This window comes from Ammospiza nelsoni, chromosome 8 (genome assembly GCF_027579445.1).
Source record: "Ammospiza nelsoni isolate bAmmNel1 chromosome 8, bAmmNel1.pri, whole genome shotgun sequence".
Classification (NCBI taxonomy): domain Eukaryota; kingdom Metazoa; phylum Chordata; class Aves; order Passeriformes; family Passerellidae; genus Ammospiza; species Ammospiza nelsoni.
In genome coordinates this window covers 21,790,223-21,802,230 of record NC_080640.1, presented here as the reverse complement: position 1 = coordinate 21,802,230, position 12,008 = coordinate 21,790,223, and the positions used below count along the sequence as shown (strand labels likewise).

Genomic DNA, 12,008 nt, shown 5'->3' with positions numbered 1-12,008 from the left:
TGTTATTTATAAAAGCATGGCACCTGTTTGTACAAAACCACTGACATCTGTTATTCAAGCACTGGAGTGCATTTAGCCTTCAATGTGAAAGGAAAAAATTTGAACACAGTCATCTAGGACAAGTGAAAAAAAGCTTTGAACAAGTAGTGGGTTGTTTGGGTTTTTTTAGTTCCCACAAGATAGCAAGATGCATCTAAACTAAAATCTTTGTACTTCATCCAAATCTCTACCCCCTACCGCTACTACATCCTTCTTACACACTTACTTTCCTTCCTTCACCAGTGATTACTACTTACCTTGTTCTTGTTTTAGTGAAATCTTGAATTTTCCATGATCAAAAATAGGTTTTTTTTCCACCTTGAAATCCTTTATGAAGTCTCCAGGTAACACTAACCCTCACACATCAGTGTCTCCTCTTCCCATGCTCTGTGCCTTCACAAAATGAGAACTGGGAAATGTTTTCCACCTATTATGAAAGGACCCTGTTCCTAGGGAAGGCTATCAAATACAGTTGTCACGAGAGGTTCAGGAGCAGATTTCCAAAGCAAAATATCTCTGCTGCTGAAACATGCCTTATTGAAAATATACAGTGTAAACAGTTCATTTCTAAAATAGATGAAATTCACTATGAAATCAAAAGAGCTGCTACAACTGAGGCCATACCACACCAATAAAGTTGCAGAAGCACAGCATAACTTAGGTTGGAAGGAGCATCTAGAGATCATCTAGTCCAATTCCCTGCTCAGAAAAGGGGATTTCAAAATTTAGATCAGGTTGCTTGGAGTTATGTCCAGTCGCATTTTAAATACCACCCAGGGTGGAGATTCCAGAGCATCTCTAGGCACCTCTTCCACTCAACCTTCCCGGAGGTGGCTGGAAATTCCCTTGCTGCAGCTGTAACAACTGCCTCTTGTTCTTTTGCTGTGCATTTGACAAGATTTTGGCTCTATCTTCTTCACAACCCTCTCTTGGCCCCAAAAGGAAACAAAAGATATTAGAAAGTATTCAAACAAAATCAATGTAATGAAAACAGCATCAGAAGAAATAAGTCACAAGTGGACTACAGTCGTCTGGGATTGAAGGATTTCCACCAGCCAGAGACATAAGCAGGAGGCAATCCAGTGGCACCACATCCTGCCAATTAAGCACACACACATTTTTCTCTTTGCCTCACACACAGCAAATTGCTGTCACTCCTCCTCTTTCCCAAAATTCCCATTTAAGTTCCCTTGTACCTTTCACCTCTTTCTTTCCTTTCCCTCCCAGGGAAAAGGGGAGATGTGTAACCACTGCAACTGGTAGCAGTCACTTCGAGGAGAGACACTAGCTCTTGGAAAAAGGCAAACAAGAAAGACACAAAAGCAACTGTTTGTGATTATGTATCAAGTGCTGATATTAGATATACCACATCTGATGCAAAGATAATTAAGCATCTACACAGCCTCTAAATTTTAAGAAAGAGGAAGGGGCTCTAGCCTGGGAAGAATTCTGAAGTCAGAAAAAAAATGGTGAAAAATGTACACTTTCCTCTGTATTAAACTGCCAGTTCAAAAGAGCTAATGACAACCCTCCCCTCCTCTGTTATATGAACACACCCCAGGCAAAAAGAAAATAACCAGGGAAATCTTTGTAACAAAACCATCACATGCAAGAACATTTGGTTTTCTTTTTTCTTTTCAAAAAAATACACAAGCTCTCATGCAATAATAAATCAAATTATAATGAAAGCTAACATCTTTACTGCAAATAACTACAGTGCTAACAAAACACAGCATTCTCTTCATCTTTTCCTATATTTGGTCACCCTTGGTCTTCTTCATTCAACTTGCACCTTTACCAAGGGACAACAGGAGACAGTAAGTTATACTAAAAAAATCAAACTCCTTTCTAAATCAACATTAATTGTAGGGATTGTTTCCCCACTGAAAACAACAGTCTAAACTCTTCAAATTAAGCATTTACTGCTAATCATCATAAAACTCATCCCTATACTACAACATTGTTAGATTTTTAAGTAATAACACCTGTTTAAAGAAGAGGTCACTGCTTACACTTGCTTCAACAGCTGCCCAAGACATTACTCTATATTCACATTCATTTAAGGTTATGGCATTTATTCTGTATCTTTTCTGACTTTCTCAATAACATGTAGGTACAGGGCTAATATATAAATGCAGCCCAGTGTGAACAGCTACTGTACCACAAATACTTCACAGCTATTGCACCATAAATACTTCACTCGTAGTTTCCATATGCTTAATAAACCTAAGCACGACTCAAAATGACAAACTCTTACTGCTCTCATCCCATTTAGTGTTAGTTTCCTAAAGGAAAAGAAAAAAATCCACTTCTCCCCTTTCCCAAATCTGATTTCCGGTCTTAAAATACTTTTATAGATTTACAACTACAACTTCTCCTACATCACAAGCTGATTGTTCTTCCCCAAACCTCAATAAAACCACATTATATCCCTTCTGAAAAACAAGCTAAGTGTTTTTTAGTAGAGAAGAAGGAAAGAAAACACAGATTTCAGAAATACATCACCAATTGTGCTCTCTATGAAAATATGATCAGAGTTTTACAGTGGTACTTTACACCCAAATTTGATGTTATTATTTTACTTTATGAAATGAAACAAAATCAGAGAATTGTTCTTCAAATCATGCATTAACTGAAAGAGACAAACACCTTTATTTCCCAGAAATGTAAAGAAGGAGCAGTCTTGTCAACATGCTAAATCTTAATATACCTACAAACCCTTGAATTACCTTCAGGACAAAATAAAATAGAAATTACCATTTGATCCCATGCCCCAGAAAAATTCTCTTTTCTCATTACAATATCCAACAATACAGAGTCACAGTATAAGACAGCAACAATCCACAGATTTAGTGTCTCCTTTGCTCAGCTACCTCTTACATGTATGATTCATTCTTTCAGAGTTGACAAAGGCCCAGAAGAACATTTATGAGTGTTAAGTAAGTTAAAAATCAATGGTTGTTTCTTCTAGGAAAACAAGGCATCAGCACACAACTTCCTGTATTACTCTTCACAAGCAGACAAGCTTACCCCCAGTAAAATTAAAGGGAAATTAGTTGAGTCCAACCCTACCTCCACAAACCTATTTTTTTATTAAGCAGACAACTGCACTCAAATTTTCTCCATACTTACCCACATTTTTCAACCAGAAATATACTCTGCTGCACCTCAGCAGGCTCTCTTATAAGGATTAAATGAAATGGGATGCCATAGTAGCTTGCAGCAATACTACAGAATCCTAAACCAATCCATATATTAAAATACTTAAAAGGAATTACAAATTCTAATTGTGCTTAGCTTTAGCACTTAACTACACAGATGCACAAAAATAAAATCATAGAACAAAAAACATCATCTGGGAAAAGAGCATTATAAAGCATATATAGTAATAAACAGAAATCCATCAATAAAATTTTTAGAAAGGGACAGAAGCACATACTTACTTGTGTTTTGGTTAAGGAAAATTTATTTCTGATCCCATTCTTCACTTCTTCAGGTAACGACGTTAATTTTCCAATTTAAGTAGAGGACAAAGCATAAACTTCTCAATGGGCATAATTTATGTTAACACATATTACTTTTCCAGACTTACCTGGTTATTTGTGCTCCAAGTGTGGGAGAAAAGGAGACAAACATTACCTATAAAAGTGTCATCCACTTGACAACATTTAAATGTACCCAATGTACATTCTTCTACTTTGAAAAAAAAAACAGTCTATTTTAGGAGTTGGAATTCCACATTGCACTTGAAAAACTACATATTGCCACATACCTTAGCAAGTTGAAGCTAAGATCTAGCCTTTTTGCCATGTGTCCATATTTTCTTCCTAGGAATTCTGGAATTTCTTCACAGTCCTGACTAATGTAGGACACCTGAGAAAGAGAAGCAACAGGGAAACATTTCATCAGTAGATTTGGGTCCCTGTCCAGATTTTGTCTCATTGATAAAATGGTAACATGCAACAAATTGGCATTATAGCTTTAAACTACATAAATTTTACAGCTATAATATCTAGCACAAAAACTCATTTCCCAATGATACCATCTACTTAATACTTATCATATCTATAGTCTTTATGCATGTTTTGTCTCCTTCCAGTAAAAATACTTCAATTAAATGTATCACATTTCTTCTATTTCACTGTTCATACTTTGCTCTAATGTTACTTCACATTACCATTCTGGCATGTTCCAGAAGAAATTTGTTTGAAGGACCAGAAGCCATCCAAAGGATCTTCCAGTCTGGCCCTTCATATACAACAAACAAAGGTTGTTTTCTAAATTTAGGTGCAGAAATACCTCAGCAGTGTATGGTCAATCCATTGTAACCATTCCTTGAGAAGATTATTACTCCCAGTAGCAAACAGTAGGGACAGAGCAAGAGGGCTGCCCATGTCCATGAAAATGAAGCATGCAGCTTCTTTTCAGACAGTCACAGAAGTCTGAAAGATTTCTGGCTTCTCATTACCTTCACATACATGTACTCTTTTTCATACCAGCACATCTAACCCATCTTCGGCAAACACAGGAAGAATTAGTGATAGCACAAAACCAGTCTACTCAGATTCTGTTTGGTCTCATTTGTTTTTAGTCAGGATGAAGTGAGTGACAGTATTTCCAGAAGAACACAAAAAGTAAAGCAGCTGAACTTTTTCTATTATTTCTGCTATACCGTTTTAGAAGTCACTGGTTTGATTTCCCACAATCAAGAAGAAATCTCACAAAGCTTTTCAAAACTATTGTCAAGAATTCTACACATCTATATTGGCTCATCCTGTCTGTGTTCAAAATACTGACATTTCAGATTTTGTGCTGCAGAAATCCTAGTTTCTCTTAATGACCAACTAGCAAGTTAAGCACCATGTTAGACCACTACCTATACAACACTGTTATTATCCATTTGTTTAATTATAAAGTCAATTTCAATACCATATTCCACTAGTGTAAAATACACTGGATGGAAAATATGCAAAAAAAAAATCCATCAAAGTTGTTTTGATAGTATTCCACCTTCTGTTAAAACAGAGACTTCTCTGCAGAGCAGACTGACAGTATGTACTTCTGCAAGTCATCCTGATCTCCTACGCTCTAAAAATGATTGCATCTGATAATACTATATGGCATTCCATTTAATTCATTTTGTTCAATAACTTCAACAGATAAAGCTGACAACAGTGAAATAATTTTTATGAGCAGAAAACAGGTAGCTTGAAGCTCAGTTTAACAACTTCTTCCCCTTGTTAAATCAGACCTGCTCTTGCAATATATTCTGGCACCAGAATATACACACAACTTGAGCAAATATAAGAACAAAAGGGAAAGGAACTGTTTTGGGTAGTTGGCATCCTAATGGTTTCTATATAACAGAAAATGCTTTACAGAATTTATTGAATTAAACATGTTGAGGTTTTCTTCCAGTTTACATCTAAGATAATCATAACGTGTTTTACAACATACGCAAAGGTATGCACAAAAGAACTGCATCATTCTTCACTGAATTGTAGATTTCTTTAAACTAATGCTTGCAAACCCTTTGAAAGACATCACATTAACAGCTTAACACTTAGGATTAAGCATTTGGTTCAACGTAACGGGTTGAAACAGAAATAACTAAAATATGATGCCTATTAACACTGGGAGGACAAGAATGACTTGAGGAGCTACAAACACGGCAAGAGCACAGACCCTCACTTGGCTTTTCACCCAGGGAGGCCTGGCTGAGGAGCAGGGGACTCTGGCCTGCCACACACTGCTTCAGAAACTTACCTGGCCATCAAAGCCCTATCCACGAGAATTGAAGTTGAAGAAAAGGATTCATACAAATGTCATTTAGAGCACACAGGAGACAAAATACATTAAATGTTTCAAAGGTTCGGCCTTTGAACAGTTATAATATGTAAATATATTTACACAACTGGTGCAAACACATTATGCGCAGGCGTATTTGCAGATGACATATTGTTATCATGGCCTCTCAATGCTGAGGCCTTGTAAAGGCATTTTACTTCCACAGAGTCCACTTCAGCACACTCATAGTACAATGCTAATATAAAATGAGATGTCTGTAGACAGAAGAAATGAGAATATTTCTTCATTTTCATTGTTTCACTTCAAAATAATTTACTCAGGAAACAATAAAATGTACATAACTCAGTATTCTTCCTTCTGCTTCCTCTTCAAATACCCTCAACATGACTATGAGCTTCCAAGTACATATCCAGAGATGTCACCACTGACAGATGAGAGCAAGCATCCTTTTCCCAAGACTCCAGCTCTTTGGCTGCAAGGCACATCAGTAATAGCAGATTTCTTAGGTTTTCTATACTAGTCACAGACCATCACACAGTATTAAAAACTGGATGTAGAGGTTTCTGTGACCTAATTCTCTAAGATATAGTGAAGGTTGGTCACAGTCAGTCATTACTGGTGGCCTACTCAATACCCCACCAAAATGCTCAGTTTCCCACAAAGGCCAGTATCAGATAGGCTATGGAGGCCTGAGATATTCTTGCAGACTCTTCAACACACAGTATGCAATTCATGAAAAAGACATGTAGTTACAAAATATTCAAAACATAAGTTAACTACCAATAGCAGTTGCACCTCTCTTCTGCTTTAGTTTCAGAGGGTATCACCATTTAGTCTCTGGGATCATTCTACAAGGATACTGTAATTTTAGTAACTCATAGAGTAACGTCTTTATGAAGTAATGTCACCAAAAAGGTCATGTATAAACTCTCAATACTGCACATTCTCTCCCATGGAAGGGAGCTACATCTGGAGAATATTTCCAGTCAGCTGAGCATTACATTTTACTCTATGCTGTTAGAAGATTGTATGCTGGGAACATAGCCAAATTAAGGGGCTCAAGGCATGCTCAAGAGAAGAAGGCAGTGGGTCACTCAGTGCCACGGTGCACCACAGAGACTACAGGGACTGTTTCCTGCAGCAGCTTCAAAATTAGCCAATTAATTGCCTTCATATCACACACATATTTACATGAATTCCACACAGAAATAGCGACCAGATTAAAGAAGCAATTAGATGGGCAGCACCCTGGTTTAATGGCAAACCATTTTCAAAAATAAGACAAGCTTCCTCCTCCTTAAGGGAAGAAAAAGTTCTAACTTTAGTCACAGGTTCATCACTAATGTCATCAACTTTCACAAAGAATTTTTTTCAGTAGCCATACAAGGCGCTGGGTAAAAGTCAGCAGGCTGTGTTAATTTCCCAACTTCTCCTAAACCAAACCGAAACAAACATAAGCAGTTTCAGGAGGAACAACAAACACTTAGCACATTTCACTCCTTCTCCTTCAGCTCGCTCCCGCGGCCCACCAGCCGGACAGAGCAAGCGCGGTTCGGAGCCGGAGCGCATCCCGCTGGGAGCGCGCTGCGCGGGAGCCCCGGGGGCGCGCCCGCCGCACGTCAGCGGCACCGGCAGCGCAGCCCTGCCCGGCCCGGAGCGCCGTTATCCGCCGCCGCTGGGAGCGCACCCCCGGCACCGCTCCTCAGCCCCTTCCCTTCGGCGGCCTCGGGACAGCGCTGCGGCGACGAAGGCGATACCTGCGTGGCGCGGCGCTGCTGGAAACTAAACCGGCCTCGCTGCGGCTGGAAACTAAACCTGTTCCCACTGAGCGGGAGCGGCACCGGCAGAGAGGCGGGAGCCGGCGCGGAGCGGGAGCAGCCGCTCCCGGTGCTGGGGGCGGGACGCGCCGGCCGGGGCGCGCTGCCCGCGGCAGGTGGGGCCGCGGCCGGCCGGCCTTGCGGGCCGCGGACACCTACCTGCGCTCCGCTCACCACCGCCCCTGCCATGCTGCGGGTGGCCGCGCCGGAGGCTCCGCGGGCTCGGTGCCGGGCCGGGCCGCTGCCTGGCAGAGTCAGCTGACGCGGGCGGAAGCGCGGCCGGGCCGGGGGCGGCGGCAGCGCGGAGCTCCCGCCGCCTCCTGCGGCCGGGCCCAGGGCGCAGCCAGGCCCCGGGCGGTGGCAGCGGGAGCTGGCGCGGCCCGAGGGCTGCGTGCCCGGGCACCGTCATCCTTGTCCGGCGGCTGCCCCGGGCCCCGCTGCGACATCCTACCTGGAACATCAGCCCAAAGCGGCACACAGAGACTGCCGTGCCTCGCAGGATCAGCTCGGTTGGAAAAGACCTCTTAGACCATCCAGTGCAACCTAGGACCGAACACCACCACGCCAGCTTGACCACGGCATGAAGTGGTTTAGTTTTCCTCGTTCACTGTGTTCTTAACACCTCTCGGGACGGTGACTCCACCACCTCTCTGGGCAGCCCATTCTTACGTTTAATCCCTTTTTCTATTAAATTCCTCCTAATGTCCAACCTAAATCTCCCCTGGCCCAGCTAGAGGTACATCCTGTCGGCAGCTGCCTGAGAGAAAAGACCGGCCTCCACCTTTCTAAACCCTCCCTTAAGCTGCCCCCACCCTCACTCCAAGGCTTCTCGGGCTAAGCAACCCCAGCTCCCTCAGCTGCTCCTCGTAAATAAAACTGGTGCTCCAGACCTTCCCCCAGCCTCTCCGCCCTTCCCAGCGCCGGGGCAGCCCCACGTGCTGGGCTGTAGCGGTGCTGGAATAGGCCATGGGAAGAAGTGATGGAAATTGCCAATCTGTGACACTGATGGAGGGATCACACCTTGGATTTCAGTTCCCATAAGGTGCTAGATTACTTGGAATATTATCTGTACTGACTTTCCACCTACTAGGCAGCTCATTAATTTGTGGCATAAAGCATAACTTACCTTTAAGGAGATGGATGTCACTGGTAAAGCAACACCTGCAGGAAAAAAAATAAAAACCAAAAACATCTATCTCCAGGAAAGGTCCACATTCTCATAGCAATATTTTTTTGTTTCTAGAACATAGAACAATTTGTGTGGAAACTAGAAATACCTTTGGAATGATAAGAAAACCGTCAAATGAGTCTTTCAGGACAAGAATTTACTAATTAAAATAATGGAATGATAGTAGGCTATCACTGCTCAGGCAGACTAGAGGAGCTACAGGTTTTCTGTAGGAATTTTATATGAGACTTAAAGGTTTCCCAAGCTTGGATCCTAAATCCTATTAGTCATCTACCTACCTCTTCAGCTGCCTAAGCACCTTTAAAAACCTGGCTCATTTTTCCCCTTTCTGCTAATATAGCATAACTCACTCTTGCTGAAAGCGGAGGCACACGCTGTGAGGGGAAATAAGTTTCAGGAGGATATGTATTCCTCACTGCAAACCACTTTCTTGAGTTTATTCAGCAACACAGCAGAAACCCATACTGTACTTGCTGCTCTACCTCTAGTATCAACAGAAAAAATTCTTGGTACAGCTGTGGCACTACAACTTCACTACAGCCAGCCCTCCTTCCTCAGTGACTGCTGGACAGGAAACACAGAGCAAATAGCTGAGGAAAAAAATGTTCTTGCTCCCTGTTGTTTTAATGTATTGTGTTAGAAATGTCAATGGGCCAACATGCATAAAAATCAAAATATGGCCAATGAATAAATCACTCCAGTGCTTTGCATGATCTAATTTTCGTTGTATCATGTAAGACAGAAGAATCAAACCCTTCAGCCACAGCAAATAAGCTGATCCTACACTGATGAATAAAAGCTCTGTTTCTCTAAAAGTTTTCCATCCAGGCATACTTGCTAGTTCAGATCATCACTCAGCATGCTTCAAACCATCAGGGCCTTTATTTATCTATTAGATTATATAGTAAACAACATATGCCAAGAAAAACAAGTACTATGTGAACTGTAAATTTAAACAAAGCAATACATTCTCCTCTTTCTATATCTACTTTTTATCTCTCTTTTAGCTACAAGCATGTGGTTCCCACCAGAATGAACACATACAGCTCAAGTGGCCCACTGCTACAGTATCTGTCGTAGTGGAGTAAATTCAGTTCAATACTACACTCACATAAAATTGGAACAACTATATTGAAAACAATTTAGCATATCATTATCTACATTATTAGGATTAATTTTAGTAGAGTGTTAGCTGTCATTTTAGAGATATCTATGAAGAAAAAAATCCCTGCCTAAATAGTTTACAAAATAACCCACACAAATAATAGCAAGTTTGGGGGGTTTTTCCAGCTTCTTACATTGCCAGTTGCATTAACCTGCCATTGAGCCTCCTACTTAATAGGCAAGACCTTGTCTAGAGTGAAAAGTTGCAGGTGCAGCTCCCTAAACCAGGTGACTTAAATTGACTTTATCATCTCTTCAATCAGTCGAGCTGAATTTTCTAAATTACAAAAACAACTTAAAGATGTGGCAAACTGTTTTAAGTGCATCAGGCTTATAGTCGTTCTTTTGAAACCAGTTCAACATTTTCTTGTACAGACATGGCCTAGATTATTATCTGCCATGGATAAATAATAGATCCAAGTCCCATGGCGTGTAACAAAAAGGGAGTGCTACCGACTGCAGTGACAAAATGGGACTATTATACTGTAAAGGAAGGGAAAAACAAAACTCCCTGGATCAGAGGAAAGGAGAAGAGAGATGACTGTCTTATTGTGGTGCTTCCCTAGACTTTGAAAACTTACATCTCAAAACCCTAATTCTGCTGCCAGTTTCCTTCAGGATTATTGATGAACTTCTCAAACTTTGTAATTTTAGAGTCTGCTTTATTCCCTTATTTCTTAAGTACCCGTCACTTGTGTGTAATTTTCAAAAGCAATGAAAACTCACAGCTGTCTGCCCCCGAAGGACTATTTTGTAAGATCTAATCTGCAATTGTAACAAAGCTATAACATAGTCTCAGGCATATGAGTCAATGTGCTCATTCGTTTGTGCCCCATGTTGTTATGAAGCTGAAATCCATCCCAGTGCAATGTAAATACCAAAGGACTTCTCCAGCTTTGGAGCCAGCTGATCATCAGTGTCACTTGATCACACAGATCCCAGATGAATGTGAGGCAGCCTCTGGGTTTAGGCTGTTCTTCACTTTACCATATGTATTTGTACTTCTGAGCATCTCAAAACATTACCTTGAGTCCTGGCCCAACACAGCCTGCATCATCTGAAGGTTTTATTTAGCTTTGATGGAGCTGCCTAAATGAGTAAAGCTTCAAAGGACTAAGTTTGTACTTACAGAATATACAGAATATATTTTTCTGGGGTTCCTCAGAAGACGAAAGTTTTGTGAGGATTCTTTGTAGAGGTTAAAAGAGTTTATGTGACAGTTGGCTATAGCTGACCTTTGAAATGTCTTTTTTTTACAGTGTATTTATATTAAAAAATATATATAAATCACTTGTTTATTTAAATAATCACTTTCACTGCAGTTAGATGCAGAAGGTGGCACTTCTGTATGGGCCATTCAATAAGATTTCCCAAAATTTTTAACAGAGTATTGCCAAAACTGCTTGATATTTCAGTTACATACAGACAAAACCAACATGGACTTTTAAAAAAATAGAGGTTTTGAGAAACACTAATATGCTCAGTACATCTTTTATACACACACATATGTATATATGCTGACCTGTTCTTTGAATAAAGAGCATTATAAGTTCAAAATAATACCTGGAAACCAGCTCCAAACAAGTGGGAAGCAATGTGTTGGAACCATGGCAGGTGCCCATCAGATCTGCTTCTTAGAAATAAGTTCTTCATGTAATAACAGAGCTTTGTGACATTTTAGGAGTCAGTTGCTTAAAATGTGTACTCAGTTACAATCAGGATATCTCATTGACCAACTGATTAAATAACTAGCTAATACAAACCAGTAAATATGGCATAGCACCAAGCACCAAATGAATTATGTCATTTCATATAAAGCCTTTGCATACAAGCATTTCCCCATCGCAAATGAACACTGAACATTTATAAGAGGAAATAATAGCAGTCCTGACTTTTTCATTAACTGAAAGTTATACAAATATTTGAGTTAGTCAAAATGGTCTGTTTTCCAGCTTGCAGCACACTATGCATGTATGCCTCCATGTACACAA

At 40.6% G+C, this 12,008-nt stretch overlaps 1 protein-coding gene across 2 annotated transcripts in view; it reads right to left on the bottom strand.

Moving 5' to 3' along the window:
- Positions 1 to 7,918, bottom strand: part of LRMDA (leucine rich melanocyte differentiation associated) — a 605,774-nt gene extending 597,856 nt beyond the window's left edge. Inside the window, exons 1-2 of one of the 2 annotated variants that reach the window (XM_059477007.1) lie at positions 7,824 to 7,918; positions 3,812 to 3,912 (exon numbers count right to left, since the gene is read on the bottom strand). In XM_059477007.1, the coding sequence (XP_059332990.1) occupies positions 3,812 to 3,912; positions 7,824 to 7,853 (131 nt within the window). In that variant the 5' untranslated portion in view covers positions 7,854 to 7,918. The remainder of the gene's footprint in view (positions 1 to 3,811; positions 3,913 to 7,823) is intronic. The other variant, XM_059477009.1, reaches the window with a different exon arrangement.
- Positions 7,919 to 12,008: the final 4,090 nt, after the last annotated feature.